The 26,536-nt window shown below is 38.7% G+C and overlaps 1 protein-coding gene and 1 pseudogene across 8 annotated transcripts in view; both read right to left on the minus strand.

Moving 5' to 3' along the window:
* PTPN4 (protein tyrosine phosphatase non-receptor type 4) overlaps positions 1–26,536 on the minus strand; it is a 218,024-nt gene that overhangs the window by 5,018 nt on the left and 186,470 nt on the right. For 7 of the 8 annotated variants that reach the window (XM_066346559.1, XM_066346563.1, XM_066346560.1 and 4 more), the window contains 4 exons: positions 23,173–23,319; positions 9,820–9,948; positions 5,989–6,137; positions 3,979–4,114 (listed from right to left, as the gene is read on the minus strand). In XM_066346559.1, the coding sequence (XP_066202656.1) occupies positions 3,979–4,114; positions 5,989–6,137; positions 9,820–9,948; positions 23,173–23,319 (561 nt within the window). Of the gene's footprint in view, positions 1–3,978; positions 4,115–5,988; positions 6,138–9,819; positions 9,949–23,172; positions 23,320–23,950; positions 24,094–26,536 lie in introns of those variants that run through there. The other variant, XR_010746663.1, reaches the window with a different exon arrangement.
* Positions 12,297–12,987, minus strand: LOC136378658 (N-alpha-acetyltransferase 60 pseudogene; annotated as a pseudogene).

Here is a 26,536-nt window from a genome sequence, read left to right on the forward strand (position 1 = left end):
ACGGGGAGACAGTCAGACAGACACCCGCATGCGCCCGACCGGGATCCACCCGGCACGCCCACCAGGGGGCGATGCTCTGCCCATCCGGGGCATCGCTCCGTCGCAACCAGAGCCACTCCAGCGCCTGAGGTAGAGGCCAAGGAGCCATCCCCAGCGCCCGGGCCATCCCCGCTCCAATGGAGCCTCGCTGCAGGAGGGGAAGAGAGAGACAGAGAGGAAGGAGAAGGGGAGGGGTGGAGAAGCAGATGGGCGCCTCTCCTGTGTGCCCTGGCCGGGAATCGAACCCGGGACCCCTGCACGCCAGGCCGACGCTCCACCACCGAGCCAACCGGCCAGGGAAAGCTGTTCTTCTAAGGTTAGAAACAAGACAAGAATATCCAGTTTCACCACTTTATTTAACATTATTATACTGAAGTTTTTAACCAGGACACTTGGATAAAAAGAAACAAGAAAAGAAAGAAAGAAGAAAAAAGAAAAGAAATGAAAGGCACCTTAATTGGAAAAAAAGAAGTGATCTTCACTTGCAGATGATGTAATCTTGTACATAAAAAATCCTAAGGAATCCACTTTCACACATAGAAAACTGTAAGAGCTAAGTAAGAAATGTCAGCAAGGTCACAAAATACATAATAAATATACAAAATCAATTTTATTTCTATACCCAAGCAATAAATAGTCCTAAAATAAAATAAGAAAACAATTCCACTTTCCATAGCACCAGAGATTAAAAATAGCACCAGAGATTAAAATGTGTAAGAAAATATTTAACAAAGGAAATGCAAGACTTACACACTGAAAACTACAAAATATTATTAAAAAAATTTAAAAAGACATTTATAAATGAAAAGACAGTTTATGTTCATGATTTGGAAGATGGAAAATTAGGATGGCAACACTCTCCAAAATAAACTAAGATTTAATATAATCTCTATCTTGCTGTTTTGTGGCAGAAAAGATAAACTAATTCTAAAATACACATGCAAATCCAAGAAACCCTGAAAGGCCAGAACAGTCCTGAACAATATAATAAATAAATAAATAGGGATGTTCATATTCTAACTTCTGTTTTTATTACAAAGATACAGTAATCAAGACTGTGGTACTAGCATAAGACTACACATCTAGAGATGAAAAAATATAGAAATGAACCCTCACATTTGTGGTCAACTGATTTCTAACAAGGGACCCATAGACAAATAATGGGAAAAGACTAAACTTTTCAACAAACAGGGCTGGGCCTACTGGATGTGCACATATAAAAGAATAAAACTAGAACCCTATTTGAAACTAAATATAAAATTAACTCAAAAAGGATCAGACACCTATTTGGCAGAACTAAGCTATAAGACCTTGAAAGAAAATAGAGGAATAAGTCTTTGTGACCCTCAGGCCATGATTTCTTAGATATGACATCAAAAACATGTGATTTAAAAATATAAACAGATATTTATCAAAATTAAAAACCTTTGTGCTTCAAATGACATAATCAAGAAAGTGAAAAACAACATGGAAAAACATTTGCACACCACACATCTGTAAGACACTTGTATTCAGAAAATAAAAAGAACTCTTACAACTCAAGAAAATGACAAAAAAACTAAAACAAACACAACCCCAAAATGCCAAACACAAGTTGAAAAAAGTGCAACAAATTTTAACAGATAGTTCTCTAAAGAAGATACATGAATGGCAAATAAGCACATAAATAGATAAATGATATCATTAGTTATCAGAGAAATTAAAACCACTTTATATTCAGTAAAATGGCTAAAATAAAAAAATACAGATAATAACAAGCATTGATAGTATGTGGTGAGAATGGAACCCTCATATACCACCAGCGGAATTGTAAAATGATGTAGCTGCTTTGGAAAAAATGTTTATATCACCATTATTCACAATAGCCAAAAAATGGGAACAATCCAAATATCTATTAACAGATGATGAATGGATAAAATGTGCTATATACATACATGGAATATTATTCAGCCAAAAAAAGTAATAAAGTATTGACAAAGGCCACAGAATGAATAAACCTTTAGCTATCATGCTAATTAAAAGAAGCCAATTACAAAAGATCAAATTGTGTGGTTTCATTCATATGAAAAACCGAGACTAGGTAAACCTATAAAGACAGAGTAGATAACTGGCTGCCTAGGGCCGAGTCAGGGGAGACTGGGGAAAGTATAAGGGAAAACAGGTATGATGTTTGCTTTGGGGTGATGAAAACATTCTAAAATTAGATAATAATAACGGTTGTAAAGTTCTGTGATATACTAAAAACTGCTGAACAGTTCACATTAAAAAGGTAAATTTTATAGTATGTAATTACATTTCAACAAAATTGTTCTAAAATTTACAAAATATTAAATTCAAAAAAACATTAGATGCATTCTATGAGACAACTGAAATCTGATTACTGGTTATTTGATAATATTAAGGAATTATTTTTTAATTATACTTAGATGTGATAACAGTATTGTGGTTTTGTTTAGAAGGAAAAAACACTCCTTATCTTTTGGAGATACACACTGAAATGTTTACAGATAAAATATGAGATCTAGGATATGTTTCAAATATGGAGAAAGTAGGTGGCAGGGTAGATTAAACACTATGGCAAATGTTGGGTCTGAGGTCTGAGTACTCAACATAGATTTTATTATACTGGTTACTTTTCTGTATGTTTGAAATTTTCTATAATTTAAAATAAAAAAAAAGACATGCACTTACGAGACCAGTAGATCACTTCACTTCAAAACCTTAATGCCACCAACAATGCTAATATTTCACAGTGGCAAGCCCTGGCCGGTTGGCTCAGCGGTAGAGCGTAGGCCTAGCGTGCGGAGGACCCGGGTTCGATTCCCGGCCAGGGCACACAGGAGAAGCGCCCATTTGCTTCTCCACCCCTCCGCCGCACTTTCCTCTCTGTCTCTCTCTTCCCCTCCCGCAGCCAAGGCTCCATTGGAGCAAAGATGGCCCGGGCGCTGGGGATGGCTCTGTGGCCTCTGCCTCAGGCGCTAGAGTGGCTCTGGTCGCAATATGGCGACGCCCAGGATGGGCAGAGCATCGCCCCCTGGTGGGCAGAGCGTCGCCCCATGGTGGGCGTGCCGGGTGGATCCCGGTCGGGCGCATGCGGGAGTCTGTCTGACTGTCTCTCCCCGTTTCCAGCTTCAGAAAAATGGAAAAAAAAAAAATAAAAAAAAAAAAATATTTCACAGTGGCTAATTATAACAAGTTATCTTTTTTTTAAGTTTTTTTTTTAATCAACTCCCGTATTTGCCTTGACCAGGCAACCTCAGTGTTCCAGGTCAATGCTTTATCCACCGCGCCACCACAGGTCAGGCATAACAAGTTATCTTAACATTAACTCTAAAATTCCAGGATTCCTCTTGTGATCTCGGAACATTATTCAGAGTCAGTGTAGAATAGAGTAAGTTAGTAGCTTAATTTCTATGATTTGCGTTGTTGTTGCAATTTCAGTTCTTATATATATAAAAAAGGCATGTCACAACAGTTGTTTCACTGAAAGCAGGTCAATCAAGACCTCCAGGTCAGGGATGCTATCATTCTCAGCATCCTACTTAACTAAAATACAAGTTCTTCTGCTAAGCACTCACTAATTAACATGCTAGCGTGGTGTTGACAAACATTTTCTGTAAAAAGCCAGATAGTAAATATTTTAGATTTTTTTAGACCATATGGTATCTGTTACAACTTCTCAACTCTGCTATCTAGTGTGAAAGCAGCCATAAATAATATGTAGTCAAATGAGCATGGTTGTATTCCAATAAAACTTTATTTACAAAAACAACTATAAGGCCAGATTTGGCTCACAGGGAGTATTTGACAAACCCCTGTGTGAGGGGTTATTAGCTCCTGACAGGGTATTAAAAAGTCATAAATATGGTTTGAAATATAGATTGATAACAAAACCATCATATTAAGAATACACATATATAAAAGAAATATAGTACTTACAGGTGTTTGGATCATCATGGCTCGTTGATCTCTCATTGTTCTTACAATGTCTAGTGGATACACTGGTTGATTGCATTCAATGAGACACATGGCTGTTTCCATAGTAATTAGAACCCCAGTTCTTCCAATCCCAGCACTAAAGAAGACAAATATGGGTCTTACTAATACTATTCCATTAAATATCTATAGATGTTGAGCCAGAAATTAAAGTATTGAATCATAATACAATAGAAGAACAAGTTGGTTTTAATTAAGTAGCAGGCCAACTAGAAAATATTTAGAAAATTGATAAAAATTTTATTTAATACAGACTAAAATGGTTGGTGTATCCACACCCTTCCCCCATTTGTTAGTAGTAAAAAATACTATTTTAAAAGAGTTTCATTTCAGTTTTTAAACTATAAACAAGGTATAAAAGTTTATTGGAGCAACCACACTTTAAAATGAAAAATAATAGGCCCTGGTCAGGTGGCTCAATGGATGAAGCATCAATCCGCTATGCCAGAAGTAGCGGGTTTGACCCCCAATCAAGGAAGGTACGAGAAGCAATCCATGAGTACAGAACTAAATGGAACAACTAAGTAGTAAAATAAGTTGATGTTTCTCTCTCTCTCCCCATATTTCTCTCTCTCAAATCCATGAAAAATTAAAAAAAACAAAATAAATAGAATTACAGTAATTTATCATTACCAAATACACAAAAAATAGCATTTTATACACTTATAAGTTTTAAAAGCCAAATTTATCTATCTATTTATTTATTTATCTATCTATCTATCTATCTATTTAATTATTTATTTATTTATTTTGTGAGAGACAGAGACAGGGACAGACAGGAAGGGAGAGAGATGAGACGCATCAATTTTCCGTTGCAGCTCCTTAGTTGTTCATTGATTGCTTCTCATATGTGCCTTGATGGGGGTGTGGGGGGTGTGCTACAGCAGAGCAAGTGACCCCTTGCTCAAGCCAGCGACTTTGGGCTTCAAACCAGCACCCTTTTGGGCTCAAGCCAGCGACCATGGGGTCATGTCTATGATCCCATGCTCAAACCAGCGAACCTACACTCAGGTTGGTGAGTCCATACTTAAGCAGGATGAGCCCACGCTCAAGCCAGCAATACTGGGGTTTCGAACTGGGTCCTCCAAGTCCTAGTCTGATGCTCTATCCTCTGCACCACTGCCTGGTCAGGTAAGCTAAATTTAATTTTGATTAAACTTGACCATTCAGATAATCAAGAACAACTTTTGAAGTACTCTCTGTGAACATAGCTATAGGGCACTTAGGATATGAAATGGTCAAATGTGTTCACCCTTCTTTCTTGTTTGCCTTTCAAATACTTGGTCTATAATCTGTTTTTGAGGATTTGAAAGTCTGCTCTTAAAAAGTGCTTGGAAAATTTAAAGATAAAGAGATACTTCAATACATCTTCTTTTAAATAAAATGTCGCCAGGATAGAGAGAAAATATACTGCTCACAAAAACTAGAAGATATTTCAAAATGAATATGAAGCAATAAAATATCCCCTAATTTTTGTGAGAAGTGTAATTTGTCGCCTAGTCTCTTCTTGGTTGGGGGCACTGAACTCTGGAGCCACTGTACTTGGCCCTTTAAGGGCAGAAGAAGGTATGAGTCTGAAAGGAAGGGAAGGTAGCTTACCAAGAAACACACACTGGGAACTCCTGAAAGTGGCTTATCCTGTGATGGGCAGGGCTGTTCTAAGAGGAGCCACAGGCCAGGAAGGAACGCCTTGCTGGGAGGGGAAAATCTAAACCTTAGGTTGCAACCTAGTGCCAACCTTACTAGAGTTCATCAATCAGTGCAATAAAATATTATTTTTCCTTTTATGATAAATGTTCTGCCAATTACATTGGAATAAACCCTTTGCTTTACCTTCAGAGCACAGTTCTGAATTCTAATTACAGTGAAAACAACTTAAGGACAAAATAAAATACATATTATGTTCTAAAAAAGGTCAGCTACTCAATCATAAAAGACAGAAAATAGAAATACCTGCAATGAACAACAACAGGCTCTTCCTTACTGGCCCTTTTACTTCGTATGTGACAGACAAAGTCTAGAAAGTCACTTGAGTCATCAGGGACACCATGGTCAGGCCAGGCTGTGTACTGTATCTGAGTGAGTTGACGACTCTCATTTTTCTAAATATAAATGAAAAATTATGCACCTTGATTTAGGAATTATTGTTAACATATAAATAAATATTCATGTCATCTTAATTTTAGAAGAAAACCAAAAGAAACTACTCTCATTACCTCCCCACCCCCAAATAATGTATAGACTTTATACACAAAGTAATGTATATAAGAAAATCCAGAATTTCAACAAAATAGAAACTGGTTTATAGAAACAGTTGTATCCATTAAAGTATTAGGTACTTAGATTACTCCTCTTCTTCTAACTCAATTTCTATATTTTTAAAGTATGTTTTAAGATGATAATCAAGTAAACAGGTAAAACAAGTTAAATTCTAGAAAAATGTTTAAAGAAAACTAAGGAACTGTTGGGTGAACAAATATGGTAAAGTAAAAAAATTTTTTTAAAAATAAAATTGGGTTAATCCTAAAAAACAAGTCAGAAGAATAAAATCTCAAAATAAATGTAGATTAAAAATTGAAGATCATAAAAACACAAAGTCATATCAGAGCTTAATTCTTTTTTGGAGGCAGGAGTTGGTAGCACAGAGAAAAGGATTTTGGATGTATATGTCTCAACTTCATCAGTAGGCATTTAATATTTCAGAGCTTCACTTCCTTCAGTTGAAAATGAAACAAAGGGATAGTCTTTTTTTTTTTTCTCTAAATTCAGTGAAAGGAGGGGAGACAGAGACAGACTCCTGCATGTGCCCCAACTGGGACCCACCCGGCAAGCCCCCTACAGGGCGAAGCTTTGCCCACCTGGGTTGTTGCTCCATAGCTCAGCAACCAAGCTATTCTTAGCATATGAGGGGAAGCCACAGAAACCATCCTCAGCACCTAGGGCCAACTCGCTCCAATCGAGCCATGGCTGCAGGAGGGGAAAAGAGAGAGAGAAAGAGAGAGAGAGAGAGAGAGACAAAGAGACAGAGAGAAAGAAACAAGAGGGGTAGAGTTGCAGAAGTAGATGGTTTCTTCTCCTGTGTGCCCTGACCAGGAATTGAACCTGGACATCCACATACTGGGATGCTCTACCACTGAGCCAAATGGCCAGGGCCACAAAGGGATAGTCTTATGTTGAAAGGATTCTATGAGAGAACCTGCAAATCTCCCAAGTAGCTGTTTGAAATTTTATGCTCAATAATTGGTAGCTAGTCATTCAACACCATGAAATCTGGTCACTGTCATTTACATAAAGGGGAATTTCCAGAAAATGCCATGAATATAAAAGGTAATTAATAAAACAACCAATAAAAGATTTATTCCAAAGATACCTCAGGATTATTTTACAATTAATTTTTCAGAATCCTGTAACTCTATAAAATGAATTGAAGATATCTGTTAGAGACTACCTTTGATTAGTAATAACACAAGAATTTAATGGGACCAATAACCTACAAAAATGGGTAGTGTAAAACCATATTTTAATTAATTTTAGGATAATGTTTGTCTCTCCATCCAAGTATGTATGTATTTATACGATAGCAAATTCATTTTCCCAATTATATCTGGGTCACACTTAGAAACTAATTTGTGTCTTAGTGTACTAAGGTTCTGAGGTATTTTCAGGCTTTGCAAAGAAAAGCCACTATAGTATATAAAACTGCTGTGGACACAATAAAAAGAATATGCTGAAGATGACATAAATATTACTATATGTAACCATAGATAAACCTCTCAACCATATCGTTGAGAAATGAAAAAATATCTTATTGGCTTGTCTTGTTATGTTTTTATAGCTCTATTTATATGAGCTATAAATTCATTCTGATAGAATCTCTAGCTCAAAATATTTTGAAACTATTTAATTTCTTATAACTTTAGCTTTATTCAGTATCGGATTCCTTTAATATAAGTCAGCACAACTTCTAGCTCCTTCCCTTTTGGCCAGGAAGGCTCTATCTCGTTGGGCCCCCTTAATTATACTCAGGGGTTGGGGGTCTGGGAGAGAAATGGCGTTCTCATTTCCAAAGGATTGAACATTGCCAGGACAGGCCTGGGTCTTCACAGTTTGTGTTGTGTGCTCTTTTCTAGCAGTTGCTTTTCTTCACACAGCCCCTTCAAAACTGAAGGTGGTGGGAAGAGCTGTCTAGGTGCAGGCTGTAAGAGCGAGGTGGACGGCCTCTAGCAGACTGACATGGCTAACTGAATGTTGCCCTCCACATACATCTTTCAAGGGGGTCACCCCTCATTTATTATTCAGTTTCCATCTTAGGGTCTGGATTTGGAAGCCAAGAAGAGTGATTCAGGTGGCAGTGAGACCACCTAGCAATTAGAAAACTATAGTCTATCTGCTGTGGTAAGGTTCTGCGTATAATCTTTCCCTCTTAATACTAAGGAGACTGTAAAATTTCTCTCCTCTACTCTTAAAACAGTGGACTATTTAACAACTTACAATTAATTATTCTTTCCATTTCCATAGATGTACTCAAATACTTAAATTATTTTTTATTATTTAATGATTGATTTTAGAGAGAGAGAGAAAAACAAGAGACAGAAAGAGAAGGAGAGGTGCTTCACTTTCTTTTTAAGATTTTTATTTATTCACTGGGGGGGGGGGATAGAGAGAGAGAGAAGCAGGGGAGGAAGAGGAAGCATCAACTCCCATATGTGCCTCGACCAGGCAAGCCCAGGGTTTCGAACCAGCAACCCCAGTGTGCCAGGTTGACACTTTATCCACTGCGCCATGACAGGTCAGACAGAGAAGCTCCACTTCTTTTACTTTATTATTTATTTTTTATTTTTTTTACTTTATTTTTTTAAGTGAGAAAAGGGGAGACAGACTCCCACATGCACCCCAACCAGGATCCACCTGGCAACCTCCATCTAGGGCTGATGCTTGAATCAACTGAGCTATTTTAAGCACCCGAAACTGACGCTCAAAACAAGCAAGCCACTGGTTGTGAGAGGAAAAGAGGGAAAGAAAGAAAAGAGGGAAGGGAAGAGAAGCAGATGGTCATTTCTCTTGTGTTCCCTGACTGGTAATTGAACCCAAGATGTCCATTCACTGGGCTCGACGCTCTATCCACCAAGCCAGCACACTTATTTTTTTAAAATTTACTATTGATTTTAGAGAGAGAGGAAGGGATAGAGGAAGGGAGAGAGAGAAAGAGAGATATCAATCTGTTCCTGCATGTGCCTTGACCGGGGATTATATCAGCAACTTTTGAATATCGGGAGAACAGTCTAACCAACTGAGCTATCTATCCAGCCAGAGAGGAGTGTTCCTCTTAGTTGGGCATCCTCTGGTTGCTTCCCATATGTGCCCTAACTGGGGATCAAACCCACAACTTTGGCGTTTCATGACAGCGTTCCAACTGACTCAGCCAACTGGCCAGAGCTATACTCAAAATACTTTATTGACACAATTTAAAGAAAAAAAATCTTTATAACCAAAATCATGCCTGGTATAATTTTTTTGAGTAGGCATAGTTTTAAGAGTAATAAGTATTTACTAGATTCTTCTTCACTGACCACTCTTTTTTATAGAAATTGGAAATACATTTATTATAGAAAGGAAATATGTACAGTTCATAAGATTCCAAAGCATCCCAATGAAGCAAATTGTTCAGTAACTTAATACTTTCTAGTACCCAGGATTCAGACTAAAAACATTTTGGCTTTCAAAGCCTTCACCTTGAACATAACAGTTTTAACGAATGGATGGAGAAATATCTCGCCTTCTTACCTCTTGATTAAATAGTGTCATTTTCCTGAAGATATATGCAGTGTTTCCTTCTTCTGAGTGGCAGGTGACTTGGTAGCATCCATAGGATGAACTTCCTGTGGGTTCTGGCCAATACTGGTGACACTTCACCTATTACCAATAGATATAAAATATACATATATGTATATTAAAAATTATAATATTTAATGTAACTATCAAACTTACAGAAAGGTTACAAAAAATATTTAATAAACTCGCATACATACTTCATCTAGATATGTCAACTATTTTTTTTTTTTAATAATTTTATTTTTTTAATGGGGTGACATCAATAAATCAGGATACATATATTCAAAGATAACAAGTCCAGGTTATCTTGTCGTTCAATTATGTTGCATACCCACCACCCAAAGTCAGATTGTCCTCTGTCACCTTCTATCTTGTTTTCTTTGTGCCCCTCCCCACCCCCTTTCCCTCTCCCATTCCCCCCTCCGCCCCGTAACCACCACATTCTTATCAATGTCTCTTAGTTTCACTATTATGTCCCACCTACGTATGGAATAATACAGTTCCTGGTTTTTTCTGATTTACTTATTTCGCTTCGTATCATGTTATCAAGATCCCACCATTTTGCTGTAAATGTTCCGATGTCATCATTTCTTATGGCTGAGTAGTATTCCATAGTGTATATGTGCCACATCTTCTTTATCCAGTCATCTATTGATGGGCTTTTTGGTGTTTCCATGTCCTGGCCACTGTGAACAATGCTGCAATAAACATGGGGCTGCATGTGTCTTTACGTATCAATGTTTCTGAGTTTTTGGGATATATACCCAGTAGAGGGATTGCTGGGTCATAAGGTAGTTCTATTTTCAGTTTTTTGAGGAACCACCATACTTTCTTCCATAATGGTTGTACTACTTTACATTCCCACCAACAGTGTATGAGGGTTCCTTTTTCTCCACAGCCTCTCCAACATTTGCTATTACCTGTCTTGCTAATAACAGCTAATCGAACAGGTGTGAGGTGGTATCTCATTGCCGTTTTGATTTGCATTTCTCTAATAGCTAAAGAAGATGAGCATCTTTTCATATATCTGTTGGCCATTTGTATTTCTTCCTGGGAGAAGTGTCTATTCATATCCTCTTCCCATTTTTTTATTGGATTGTTTGTTTGTTTGTTGTTGAGTTTTATGAGTTCTTTGTATATTTTGGATATTAGGCCCTTATCTGAGCTGTTGTTTGAAAATATCATTTCCCATTTAGTTGGCTTTCTGTTTATTTTGTTATCAGTTTCTCTTGCTGAGCAAAAACTTCTTAGTCTGATGTAGTCCCATTCATTAATTTTTGCCTTCACTTCTCTTGCCTGTGGAGTCAAATTCATAAAATGCTCTTTAAAACCCAGGTCCATGAGTTGAGTACCTATGTCTTCTTCTATGTACTTAATTGTTTCAGGTCTTATGTTTAGATCTTTGATCCATTTTGAGTTAATTTTTGTACAGGGGGAGAGACTGTAGTCCAGTTTCATTCTTTTGCATGTGGCTTTCCAGTTTTCCCAGCACCATTTATTGAAGAGGTTTTCTTTTCTCCATTGTGTGTTGTTGGCCCCTTTATCAAAAATTATTTGACTATATATATGTGGTTTTATTTCTGGACTTTCTATTCTGTTCCATTGGTCTGATTGTCTATTTTTCTGCCAATACCATGCTGTTTTGATTGTCGTGGCCCTATAATATAGTTTGAAGTCAGGTATTGTAATGCCCCCAGCTTCATTCTTTTTCTTTAGGATTGCTTTGGCTATTCGGGGTTTTTTATAGTTCCATATAAATCTGATGATTTTTTGCTCTATTTCTTTAAAAAACGTCATTGGAAGTTTGATGGGAATTGCATTAAATTTGTATATTGCTTTGGGTAATATAGCCATCTTGATTATATTTCTTCTTCCTAGCCAAGAACAAGGTATATTCTTCCATCTCATTATATCTTTTTTGATTTCCCTTAACAATGGTTTATAGTTTTCATTATATAAGTCCTTTACATTCTTTGTTATGTTTATTCCTAAGTATTTTATTTTTTTTGTTGCAATCGTGAAGGGGATTATTCTTTTGAGTTCCTTCTCAGTTGTTTCATTGTTGGCATATAGAAAGGCTATTGACTTCTGTATGTTAATTTTGTATCCTGCGACCTTACTGTATTGGCTTATTGTTTCTAGTAGTCTTTTTGTGGATTCTTTGGGGTTTTCGATGTATAGGATCATATCATCTGCAAAAAGTGATACCTTTACTTCTTCTTTTCTGATATGGATGCCTTTTATTTCTTTGTCTTGTCTGATTGCTCTGGCTAGAACCTCTAGTACCACATTAAATAAGAGTGGAGAGAGTGGACAACCCTGTCTTGTTCCTGATTTAAGGGGGAAAGCCTTCAGTTTAGTGCCATTTAATATGATGTTAGCTGATGGTTTATCATATATGGCCTTTATCATGTTGAGATATTTTCCTTCTATACCCATTTTGTTGAGAGTCTTAAACATGCAGAGCCCAGGTGCTGGATGTAGTCCAGAATGGTCCAGGGAGGGTGGCCGCCATTGATATAGAGGACATAAGTGAAGCCATCTTTAAGAACCCCACAGATGGAGTAATAATAAGGGAGATAGTGGTGTTGCTTAAAGTCTCTGTTTTCATAGAAGTTTATTGCTGTGTTGTTGGTGGTGAGGACGTGCAGGTAGATGGCTTTGCAGTGGTCCTGGGCGGTGGTGGATATGTGATCCTTTAAACTCTCAAGTAAAAGAGAACCTATGCCGTGCTTTCTGAATTCCTTCACTACTCCCAGGCTTAGGATGTATGCAACCTGTGTGTCAACAGAGAAGTTGGAGGCTAGAATATCTCCATCCTCCTTGTGTATCTTGGTCCTACTTTTTATTTCGGCTACTATCATTCCTACAATGGTACCCCTGTAGGTTGCGGCAAGGGAAAAGAACTTCTTGTTGGAGGTGATCTCACGATACCATGAGTCTGGGTACTCGATGGGGAACCAGTCTCCGCACAGATGCTTCACGGTGTCTATGTCATCGTGGCAGAGGAGGCGCAGGCTGACCTCGCTGAGGGCACTGGACGGCACCACCTCTGTCATTCACACCTTGGGCGGGAGCCGGCGGCAGCGGACGGTGCCGTCGGGGCTCAGCGCATCCTGGGGTCGCGGCTCAGCGCATCCTGGGGTCGCAGGGAGCCGGAAGTAACTATTTTTTTTTAAGAGAGAGAAGAGAGAGGGAGACAGAGAGAGGAGGGGGAAAGGAGCAGGAAGCATCGACTCTCATATGTGCCTCGACCGGGCAAGCCCAGGGCTTAGAACCAGCACCCTCAGTGTTCCAGGGTAAGCACTTTATGCACTGTACCACCACGGGTCAGGCTTTCAACTATTAACAAGTCTTCTTTGTCACTGTTTTCTCTTTTGTAATAATCTGTTTGATTTGAAACTGCAAATATCCTAGCTTTCACCCACTGTTTTACCATTTGTGATAAGTTTGTGCCTGAATCTATTACTACTATGAGGATAGCAAAATGATGCACTAATTTAAATATTTTTAGATTTAACAATGAGAAAGAATTTTCAATGAAAATGACAAATGCAATCCATTTATTTTCACAATTAGAATTTTAAAACAGCTTTATTTTTTATTATTTTTTTGGTGACTGAGAGACAAAGAGAGAGAAGGACAGACAGGCAGGAAGGGAGAGAGAAGCATTGATTCTTCACTGTGGCACCTTAGTTGTTCCTTGATTGTTTTCTCATATATGTCTTGATGGGGGGGCTATAGCAGAGTGAGTGACCCCTTGCTCAAGCCAGCAACCTTGGGCTTCAAGCCAGTGACCTTTGGACCCAAGCCAGTGACCATGGGGTCATGTCTATGATCCCACACTCAAGCCAGTGACATTGCGCTCAAGCTGGTGAGCCTGCTCTCAAGCCAGTTGAGCCTGTGCTCAAGCCGGCAACCTTGGGGTTTCAAACCTGGGTCCTCTGCATCCCAGTCCGACGCTCTATTCACTGCACCCCCGCCTGGTCAGGCAAAAAATACAGCTTTACTGGCATATAATTCACATACCATATAATATGCCCATTTTTAAAGTACACAATTCAGCTTCTAATCAAGATGGTAGTATAGATAAATGCTGTGCTCACCTGCTCTCACAACCAAACTACAGAACAATCATCATTCAGAACTGCCTGAAATCTAGCTGAACAAAAGTCCTATAACTAAGGATATTCAGAAGAAGCCGTGTCCAGACTGGTAAGAGGGGCAGAGACAAAGAAGGCTTTGTCCCATGCCCATGTGTAATGGTTAAAAATCAAGAGGGATATCTGAGTCATGGAAGAGCCCACTGAGGAGTAAGGGGTAACTAGATCCACACTAGGCCCCCAAACCAATGTTTTTAGTACCAGGAAGAGAAGTCCCCATAACTTCTACCTGTGAAAACCAGCAGGGATTGTGGCTGAGTTGGGAGGAAGGGCTGCTGGAGTCCCAGATATTTCTCTGAAAGGGCCCACATAGGGACTTGTGAAATGTAGAAAAGAAAGGCTCTTAGCATAAGTAACTTTACCCAGAATTTACTTTCTCTAAAAAGATTCTCTACCCCTAGCCTTGGCTAGTTTAGGCCTTGGGCTGGTTTTGCAGGGTTGCAGATGTGCCCTGAATGTTTCTCCCTGAATCAATCCTATAGGTAAACATTGTAAATGAGTTTGTTTCACTGCTTTGTTTTACTGCTAGGCTCCCCCTCCTCCCCATACCCTGGCCAGAATGTAATTTTGCCTTTAAAAGCTAGCTCCTGAATGTGTTTAGGGCCGCAAGTTTTTGGAACGCCAGTTCCCTCGTTGGTTGCCAGCTTTTCTGCAATAAAGACTCCTTAATTTGCTACTTATTGTGTGGCAAACGCTTATCGCTATTCCAACATAACATCTGGAGGCCCCAGTGAGATTGTGTCATCCAGACACATTTGGGTCTGCCACACGGGCGGGCAGCCAGTCTCCTTGGCCTGACTGCTGGGAATGGAAACCCAGCAGGGGAGGCACCACCTGAGACATTCCAGAGCCCTGGTGGTCTCTTCTGTCTAGCTGACAGTCAGCTGGGGACAATCGGCATGACCATCCACCCGTTTGGAGTCATTGAGAGACCCTCCAGAGGTGATCAGAGCAATTTATTTGTGACTAGTCAATTTGAAACTATTGTGGCTGGGGATCACATGTAATCAGACTCGCCTAATAGGCTCCTCAGGGCTAAGTTATTAGCAAGGAGTTTGTGTGCTCTTGGGAAGACATTTGCAGGGACTGAGTTAAGTCCCACCTCGGGCTTCCTGGGACATCTTTGGATTCACTCTCCCATATGTTTACCCTCTGCTTGTTTTGTCGCTTTCATTTATTTTTACAAACTATCCTAGAGGACATCTCCTGGTTTGGTCCCTCTTTGGGATCTCCCTTCTGCATTCTTCACTGGATAGAGGACCTTTATTTTCAAGGGTCCCTCTCTAACTTTGCTCCTGCTGAGATATCGTTCTTTGCTTTTGCTTTATTATTCTACTTCTACACTGAACACCCCTGAATGAATGGTGTGTGCATGAGGATCTCAGGTGCATGCGCCTGAGTTTCCAGTTTGTGGCTCCACAGCGTATGCTACAGAGTCCAAGCGGGCACTAGCCTGCGGTTCCACGGTGACCTCATACAGCTTAGGGCAGTATTAGGCATAGCCTAATCCAAGTTGGAGTTTTATACCAACCTGCCAATGCTAAGAGGCACCTAAAGTTCCTATGAGTGACACAGCCAGGGTATCTGTGTGGTCCCTTCCAACCTTTGTTTGTCCTTACTCTGTTTCCCATATAGGACAGAGTCCCGCAAGGGACTTCTTCTTCACTGATCACTGGATGTCGCCATGATTTTGATCTCACTTCTGCTGTCCATGGCTATTGTGACTTTCTGTTTTACAGCAGGTAGAGGGTCTAGCACTCCATAGATACTCCTTCAGTGTACGCTTAAGAATTTTAAGTTGGTATTTTCTGATGATTATAGTGCAAAATTGTCTAACGGTACATTGAAAACTCACTGTGAATTAAAGTGGCCAACTTTTAGAGTGGACTGGCCCAGTTAGGAATCTCTACACCTAGGGAAGGTACAAGCTGTCTAGAATATTGTAACTGGAACTGGAGATCCTGGGCATCCCGACCAATTTCTTTACATTGACCAATGGAGAGCTTTAATAGAAAACCCACCATCTTGGCTAAAAGGTTGTGCTATGTGCTTGGGTCAAAAGGTTTTGTTAGCCTGGGCTGCCAGAGGCATCTCAAAGCAGCCGCCTGTGTAGCAGGCAACCTCGGAAAATTCTGAATTGCCACCCCCATATCCCCTTCCGGCTCTGGCCCCGTCAGCACCTCCTGAGCTCCCTTTCTCCCCTTCTCACACTCACAGTCAAACTTGGAGGGAAGACTCAGAGGCAGCACCAGCCCCTCCTGTCCTCGTTCTGCCTCTCAGAGAGGCCCCTCTGGGAGAAGGCTGTGAAAGGGAGCAGTCATTTCTAGTTTATGTCCCCTTTTCTACAAGTGATTTTTATGGTTAAAAACCTCAAACCCCCCATTTTCTGAGAAGCTGCAAGCCCTTATTTGGCTTCTAACGTCTGTTTTCCATATTCTCCGTCCCTCTTAGGATGATTATCAGCAACTCCTAATAACCTTGTTCGCCTCAGAAAAAAAGAGAGAAAGAATTAGGGCTGAGGCAAGAAAAGCCGTAGTTGGAACCCGAGGGGGCTGGTTAGAGGAAAACTTTTTTCCTTCCACTGGACCCCGATAGAACTCAAATACGACTGGAGGAAAAGCCTCCCCTTGGACACTTTTTACCGTTTTTGGCTAGCAGGGATAAGAGAGGAAGCAAGTAAGCCAATAAATTTATCTAAGGTCTCAGAGACGATATGGCGACCAAAGGAGTCACCCACAGCCTACTTAGAGAGATGACAAAAATTAGAAGTCTTCCCCATAATAAGCCTTTAAAAAGGTAGAAAGCCACAAAAGCATTGGTTGCTAAGAAGATAAACCTAAATGCCTTAGAGGGGACATTGCCCCTTCCTCACTCACATTACCCTCTTTGGCCCCTAAGATGGCTGGTTAGCCAAAGACAGGTAAGATTCCTAAAGGCAGGAACTTAAGACAGTCACAGTCAAAAAAGGGGCCATCAGAAGAAAACTTAAGAACCAAGAGAGGTGAGGCTTAAACCCTTACCCCAACAATGCAGGGGCCTGCTCACTTGAAATAATGGCCCTCACTCACTGTCCAGGGCACCAAAGGGGAAACTCCCTAGGAGCCCAAGGAAACCGAGCAGCTGATGCTGATGCCAAAAACCAGTACGGTCTCTTGACATTCTACTGACTGTTCTAGATCCCTAGCTTCCTACTATACCAGAATACACTGAGGAGGACTGAGCCCTTGCAGCAGAAAAGGGAGCACATTTAAACTCTGAAGGGTGGATAATCCTCCCAGACGGGAGCCCATTTCTACCTGAGGCCCTTGGAAGAATAACAAGGAATCAACTCCACCAGGCCACGCACCTTGAGTACACTAAGTTAGCTGAACTATTAAGGAAAAATTACTGTTTACCCAAATTAGACTCTATAATAGACAGTATAGTATCTAAATTTGTAACTTGTGCTCAAGTAAGTGTTCGGCAAGGAGAAAGACCTCTTATATAAGGTATAAGGGCTAGAGGAGCAATACCAGGAGAGCACTGAGAAGTAGATTTCACTGAGGTTAAACCCCCAGCAGCAGAGCACTATTATCTCTTAGTTTTTGTAGACACTTTTCTGGCTGGGTAGAAGCCTTTCTTGCTAGAAAAGAGACTTCTGCCACAGTTGTTAAGAAGCTCTTACATGAAATTATATCCTGGTTTGGGTTGCCTTTAACCATAGGTTCTGATAATGGACTTTTCATTTCTAAGATTTCACAATTAATAGAAAAAATTTTAAATATCAACTGGAAATTACATTGTGCATATAGGCCTCAAAGCTCAGGATAGGTAGAAAGAATGAATTGGACTTTAAAAGAAAATTTAACTAAATTCATTCTATTGATAGAAACTGGTAAAAACTGGGCAACCTATTCTTCCTGGCTCTGCTGAAAGCTAGATGCACTCCCTATCAGGCAGGATTTACCCCATATAAAATTGTATTTGGCAGGGCAACACCTCTTCTCCCCATGCTCCATGATGAGTTTCTTGCCAAAATCCACAACACTTTGATGATATGCTCTACTCCAGCTACAAACCAGAAGCTGGCTGGTCCACGTACTACCGAAGCCTGAGAAACCTCGCCGTGGGGCTCCTTATAATTGAACTTTAGGAAGGGAGGGAAACTAGGGTCAAAGAAAAGCCAGAACAAGTCATCTTAAGGTTTGATGCATGTGCCACTGAGCCATACAGAAAGGGGGTGTAGATCCCTTAGCTGGGAATGAAGCTACAAGGTAAATGAAAGTATGTATGTGCTCATAGCTACCCCTGTAAAATAACCTGTGAATATTGGTCATGTGTCCAATAGGCTACTTGGAAGAATGATACCTCCAACAAGAAGTATATTATAAAAGAGAATTACCTGTTATTAACTTAGTTGTCACCGAAGGTTAAGGTTTTTAGAAATTAAGAATTCTGATTAATTAGAAAAGAATTGTATACTTTTAGTAATATAAGGCATAGAGGTACTGTTAAAAGGAAAAGGAAAAAGTTGTTCTAAAAGTGGGTTATTTCTGAATAGATAAGAAAGTTCATGAAAGTTCAAGATTTGTATAAGTTGCAGAAGGTTTGTGCAGGTTGTAGGAGGTTTGTACACAGGAAAAAAAAATTAGGTAAAAGGAAAACTCCAAATAGGAGACTAGAAAGACAATAAGTAGCCCTCAGAAAGGATAATCTGATACTATAGACCTGCCACCTGGGCAGAGGATAGCTCTTGGGCTACCGTACCACCATTTACATCTTAAACTGGATTATGCGACTGCAGGCAATCTTAGAAATCATTACCAATAAGAGTAGAAGAGCCCTAACCCTCTCCTTGCACATCAACAGACTCAGATGAGAAATGCCATCTACCAAAACAGGTTGGCGCTAGACTATCTATTAACAGCAGAAGGAGGAGTATGTAAGAAATTCAATCTCACCAATTAATGCGGTGTTTCCCAACGTGGGGCCCACGCCCCACAGGGGGCAATTCGATAGTTAAGGGGGGCAATTTGAAAATGGACTCGACACGACTTTAACTCTTTCGCCCCGGGCCATTTAAATGCAATGCTAGATATCGGTGCCAAATTTAACAAAAAATGCAATTCTTAAATAATTGCGGTAAATAATTATTAAGTATAATTTCGTATGACGAGACCAAAATATCAACTGGGTGATTGGCGTCGTCAAGTAAACTTCGTCCTGGGTTCACCGCGGAGCGTGCCGTCTGCCGTGGGGAACCCCGGACGTTTTAAAAACTCGCTAAACAACGCAGTTATTCTCACCTAATTAGCCCATCGCAACTTCTGTAGTGTTTCACATCATTCAGTTGGTGTTAATTTGAAATAAGTGTCAGTCAAAACTGTTGTAAAAGCTCATTGATTTAATAAATATACACATATATATATTGTATAGATATATTAAACTCTTTATTAAGTACTTCTTGCATCGGGGCTAGAAAGCACTAATATTTTATAAATATTATTGGGGCTATAATAGTGCATGCACAACAATTTTAATTTTAGAAGCATAACTTTCCAGAAAATTTTGTCAAGTGGAAAAAATATAGATACCTTTTGATTTGCGGTGGTAGTGTAGTAAATGTGTTATATACATTTAAATAAATATGAATTTTTAGTATACGTTTACTCTATGTCACATTGAATATATTTTAACACATATTTTAATATTAGTTTTTAATTGATCTTATTTTTATTTCTTATAGCCCATAGTAAAATGAGTGGTGCAAGCAAGAAAAAAAACTCGTCAATATTCAGAGGAATATTTAAAATTTGGGTTCATACCCGCTGTTCACGATGAGCGGATTCCTTTTTGTCTTTTATGCCAGCAATGCTTGACCAACGAATCAATGAAACGAGGTCGTCTTGAGGCGCATTTGAAGGTGAAACATAGTGCTCATATAAATTCAGATTTGAGTTACTTTAAAACTTTAAAGAAAAATTTTGAAAAAAGAACAATATTAAAGTCTCTATTTACTGCTCACACTTCAACTAATAATCGTGTTCTTGAGGCTAGTTATCAAATTTCTTTATTCATCGCTAAAACTGGAGAAAATCACACTATAGGAGAGAATTTAATAAAACCGTCAATATCAGCATTTCTTAAAACGGTTCTTGAAAAAGATGACAAAGATGTAAAAGCTATGCCACTCAGTGACAATACTGTGGTGCTGAGCTTGGCCTGAACCTTCCAAGAGGCCCCAGAGCCAATGTACCTAGTGAACAGCTTCAGAATATGGCAAAGCACCACCCAACCACTTCCACAAATGATACACTCAAGGGGTAAACTTAGAAGGCACCAGAGTCATGCTGAAGCCAATTCCGCTCTGGGAATGGGCCCCTGAACAGCAGCCCCTCCATGGTGGTATAAGCAGTTCTTGCAGCTGACTGGCCCAGGGGTAAATCCCTCCCACTGAGGTACCATAAGCAATCAAGGCTCAACAACAACAAAAGGATACACACAACCAACATGGGGGTATATCTGGAGTGCTCAGTTCAGGTGAACGGGGAAGTTGTGCCACTGGGCCCTGTGGGACACCTACTATATTAGATCACTCTATAAAGACAGGGATACATAGCAGTTCTACCTAACTAACACATAGAAACAAACACAGGGAGGCAGCCAAAATGAGAAAACAAAGAAACATATCCTAAAGAACAGAACCAAACTCCAGAAAAAGAACTAGACAAAACGAAGATGCATAACATAATGGAAGCAGAGTTTGAGCACTGGTTATAAGGGTCCTCAATGATCTCAGTGAGAACTTCAACAAAAAGATAAGAAACATAAAAATGGAGATAGAAAACATAAAAAGGAACCAGTCAGAAATGAAAAATATAATAACTAAAATGAATAATATATCACAGGGAATCAACAGGAGAGTCTAGAAGAAGCAGAGGATCAAATCAGTGTTTTGGCAGATAAGATAGCAGAAAACCTCCAATCAGAACAGCAAAATGAAAAAAATCCAAAAAAAGATAAGAAGCCTCTAGGACAACTTCAGATATACCAACATTCACATCATGGGGCTGCAGAAAAAAGAAGAGAGAGCCCAAGAACTTGAAAACCTATTTGAAAAAATGACAGAAAACTTCCCTAATCTGGTGGAGAAAGTAGACATATAATTCCAGGAAGTGGAAAGAGTTACAAACAAGATAAACCTAAAGGGGTTCACACCACGACACATAATTAAAATGCCAAAGGTTAAAGACAAAGAGAGAATGTTAAAAGCAGTTACCTACAAAGGAGATCCCATAAGACTGTCAGCTGATTTCTCCAGAGAAACTTTGTGGGCCAGTAGGAATTGGCAAGAAATATTCAAACTGATGAAAAGCAAGAACCTACAAGATTAATCATCTTTATCAAAGAACAGATAAAAGAGTTTCCCAGACAAGAAAAAGCTGAAGGAGTTCATCACCACCAAACCAGTATAAAAGAAATGTTAGAAAGACCTCTTTAGAATAAGAAAAAGATAAAAAATATAAATAATAAATGGCAATAAATACATTTATCTGTCAACAATTATTTTAAATGTAAATTGTTTAAATGCTTCAATAAAATAATAGGTGGCTAACAGGGTAACAAAACAAGACCCTTACATATGTTGTCTATTAGAGACTCACTTCAGATAGAAAGACACACACAGACTGAAAGTAAAAGGATGGAAAAAGACAGTTCCTGAAAATGGAAATGAAAAAACAAAGAAAAAAATGTAAAGGAAAGCTGGGGATAGCAGTATTTATACCAGACAAAATATATTTTTAAAATGATGGCTATTATAAGAGACAAGGAAAGACCTAGCAATTCCACTTCTGAATATCTGAAGAAACCCAAACCACTAAATTGAAAAGACATACATATCCATGTTCATTGCAGCATAATGTACAACAGCCAAGATATGGAAGCAACCTAGTTGTCCATCAGTAGATGACTGGATAAAGAATTGAAGTGGTGCATACATACAATGGGATATCACTCAGTCATAAAAAAAGAATGAAACTTTGCCATCTGCAACAAAATGGACGAACTTAGAGGGTGCTGTGCTGAGTAAAATAAATCAGAGCAAGACAAATGCCAGATGATTTCACTTATAAGAGGACTCTAAAAACCAAAATAAACAAACAATAAGAACAGAAACAGACATGTAAGTACAGAGAGCATTTTGACCATTGCCAGATGGGAGGGGGTTGTTGGGGAAATAATTGAGAAAAGTGAAGGGATTGAGAAGTACAAATTGGTTGTTACAAAACAGTCATGAGGATGTCGAGTACAGCCTAGGGAATATAGTCAATAATACTGTAATAACTATGTATGGTGTCAGATGGGTACTAGATTTATTGGGTTGGTCACTTTGTAAGTTATATGTCTAATCACTGGGCTGTACACCTGAAATTAATATATTATATATCAACTGTAATTGAAAAATAAGACAAACATTAACAACTACACAGTTCAACTGTTTTTATTATATTTGAATAGCTGTGCAAACATCACCACAATTGCTTTTAGAATGTTTCCACCACTCCCAAAAAGAAATCCCGTACCCATTAGTAATCACAGCATTCCATCCTCTAGCCCAGGGGTCTCAAACTCGCGGCCCGCCAAACAATTTTGTGCGGCCCACAGACTAATCCACGAAGTTCAAAATATTTTGGATAAAATTAAGTAAGCCTAGGGGCCTACTTGTATTTTTCATTTCTCTAGCATCCTAGCTAGATATTAGCTTAGTTAACAGCAGTTGTGATGCGAACTACAGTTTCTGGTCGTTTTGTGACACTGAGTAAACTGCATGTACGATTGTGCTTGTTGTACTGATTTTTTTTGTTTTCAACTGCAGTGAGAAAAGTGTTACGTAACAGTTGCCTTTTGTAGACCTAGTGTGGCCCGCCAAACGGCTGTGATCTTGCTCTGCGGCCCACATGCTGAGTTGAGTTTGAGACCCCTGCTCTAGCCCATTTCCCTCCCCCCACTTCAGACTTGGACAAGCACTAATCTACTTTCTGTCTTCTAGGGATTTAAAGTTTACAAAAAAAGACGAACTTAATGTAAATATTTGATGGTAGTACATACAATGTAATTTGAAGAAGGTCCAGGCAATGTGTAAGATTTAAGTATGACTTACCCTGCCACGTTCAACTTGTGTGGTCAACATTACAACCATGGAGGAGCCCTGTTCCCAAGTCATCTGCCAAAAATCTGTACAAGTGTGTGGTAATGGCCCTTGACAAGCAATGTACTGATTTATAATGCTAGAAGAAGGAATTTCCATCTAAAAAGACACAAAAATAAAATCTTTTTTATTAGTACTTTTTACTACAATCAAGCATATGAATATCAACCACAAAATAACAATAAAACTAATCTCAAACTGCAAAGTCAGTACAATACATCTTTATCAATGATTTCTAATTTCATCTGTAGGAGAAATTTCTTGGCAATCACCAATAGTTATACATATTTATCTTCCAATTAGTACAAACAGAAATGCAAGTATTTTCCAAAGAACTGTTAGGATTTTAAGAACAGTTTTACAGAGAACCCAGTTTCAGAGGCAGAGACACTTATTAGTAAAATGTGTGAGGAGCAAAAATTCTGCCATTTTAGTTTAGATTTTACATAATATGCATAACATAAAAAGATACTAGGAAAATATTTTAAACTCTATATTATTTTCAGAAAGAGGTAAGATCGGACTTGGGTAAGATAAGTCAACATCCTACTATATTTAGAGATCAAATTAAAAATTTTTTTTTTAATTTATTGATTTCAGAGGGAGAGGAAGGGAGAGAGAGAGAGAGACAGACAGACAGACAGAAACATCGATCTGTTTCCGTATGTGCCCTAACCAGGGATTGAACCAGCAACCTTTACTTATTAGAATGATGCTTCAGGGGTCTGACCTGTGGTGGCACAGTGGATAAAGCATCGAACTGGAACGCTGAGGTCAGTGATTTGAAACCCTGGGTTTGCCCAGTCAAGGCACATATGGGAGTTGATGCTTCCTGCTCCTCCCCACTTCTCCCTCTCTTTCTCGCCCTTCTCTCTACAAATGAATAAATAAAATCTTAAAAAAAAAAAAAAAAAAAAAGAGAATGATGCTTCAGCCAACTGAGCAATCTGGCCAGGGCTTGAGATTAAATTTTAAAAAAGGAAAAGTGACATATACACATGGCAGTTGGAAGTCTCCCTTCCATTGCAGCCTCCCGTTTCTGTCCAGGAGAACAATCCTCTTCTCTAGTTGCTAATATATCCTTTCAGAGATACTCTATACACAACATACAAATGAACAAGCAAAACTATTTTTCTTTTTTCCTGTAAAACATAAGCATATAATGTTGTTCGGCATATTGTTTCCTTTTCCTCACTTTATCTTTGAGATCATATCAGATTAGTAAGTAAAATTTCATTTTTACTGGCTCTATTGTATAAACATACCATACTTCATTTAACAGACATTTAACTTGCTGCTAATCTATATACTACCATAAAGAAAGCTGCACTGAATATTTTCGTAAACCTAACATTTTTGTACACATTAAGAAACCTATTAGTATGAGCAATAGGTAGAAATGAAAATGCTGGATCAAAAGTGTATGAACATTTAGAATGTTGTCAGATAAAGCCACACTGCTCTCCAAAGAGGTTGTACCTATTTATACTTTTATCAAGAATGTATGAGAAATGCTTGATTCCTGATAATGTCCTTAATATTATCCATAATTCCTTGATCCATAATTCTGAAACTCCCAATGCTCTGAAGTATACATTTGTCTTTTTATTTTGGTATACCTGACCTAACCTGTACTCATTTGATAGCAATATTGGAGTTGAACTCATCTTAGACTGTTAGTGGAAATATCCATAGTTTGCTGTAATATATGCACTAAATACATGGTATGTGCACTTAATAACCTTCAAAAAATTTCTAAATTAAAAAGTGCATTCAATCTCAAAGTTTCAGATAAAGGATACAGACATATATATGGTATTATCAAACTTTCTGATATTCAATCAAATAAGTAAAAAATGGAAATTCCTTGAAGTTTTAATTTGCACTTTTCTTTTTGTGAATTTGAGTTTATTATATTTATTACACTGCTACTGTGATTGTTCTAAGTGTTATAATGATGTCGTGGTCTTGTTAAAAAAAAACAAAAATAAAAAAAGATTCTTGGAGATACATACTAAAATCATCATTATTTACAGATTTTGTATTTGCAGGTTTACCTATGTGCTAAAATTTATGTAATCTGCCTGATCAGGCGGTGGCATAGTGGACAGAGCACGGGCCTGGGATGCAGAGGACCCAGGTTTGAAACCCCAAGGTCGCTGATTTGAGCACTGGTTCATCTGGGTTGAGTGCGGGCTTACCAGCCTGAGTGTGGGGTCGCTGGCTTGACTGTAGGATCATAGACATGACTTCATGGTTGTTGGCCTAAGCCCAACAGCTGCTGGCTTGAAGCCCAAGGTTGCTGGCTTGAGCTCAAGGTCGCTGGCTTGAGCAAGGGGTCACTGGCTCAGCTGGAGCTCCCAAGTCAAGGCACATATGAGAAAGCAATCAATGAACAACTACGGTGATGCAACAAAAAACCGATGCTTCTTACCTTTCTCCCTTCCTGTCTGTCCCTATCTGTCCCTCTCTGTCTCATTGTTCCTATTTCTCGCTAAAAACAAAAAAGTTTATTTGTAATCCCAAAAGTACTTGCAGAGCTTTCATGGTTATTTACAGACATGTCCAAAGAGGTAAAAAATTTGGCTTCTAGCTAATGTTGAGTAAGATGCTGCTGTTCTGCCTTCTTTTTCTGCTTATACTGTAAACAAGTGTACTTTTTATAGTCTATTTAGTGCCACGCTTTTAAGTTTTTGTGCTTGTTGTTAGAGATTTCACTGTTTCAATGGCCCACAAGGACAGTGCAAAAGTGCTGTCCAGTGCTCTAAGTGTAAGGAGGTCTTGATATGCCTTATGGAGAAAACACGTTTCCAAGATAAGAAAGCTTGTCTAACGTGTTGTAGTGCTGTTAGCTGTGAGCTCAATGCTAAATGAATCAACATTGTGTAGTCTATAAGGTACCTTTAAATAGAAACAAGGTTATATATTGATCAGCTGATAAAAATTTTGCAACTAGAGGATCAGAGGAACCTAATCCTGTATTTCCCCTTAGAGCAAGGATTTAGTATTTGCTAATTCAGGGTTAATGAAGACTTTATAGACTATCACAAATAACAAGAATTGACTATATTTATAAAAAGTGATATATGTGGGCTTTAAAAAATAATCTAGATGGGTACTGTTTAGATGGAACAAGATTGGCCATTTGTTGATAGCTCTTGAAGCTAGCTAATAGGTTTATGGTGGGGGGATCTTCATACTATTCTACTTTTGTAGAAATTGAAAAATGTCATAACATTTTAAAATATATCAATTACAAAACCTTTCTTATAAACTGTCTTTGCATAATTTTCATTATTTTCATTGCAGTGTATTT

This window comes from Saccopteryx leptura, chromosome 7 (assembly GCF_036850995.1).
Source record: "Saccopteryx leptura isolate mSacLep1 chromosome 7, mSacLep1_pri_phased_curated, whole genome shotgun sequence".
NCBI lineage: Eukaryota > Metazoa > Chordata > Mammalia > Chiroptera > Emballonuridae > Saccopteryx > Saccopteryx leptura.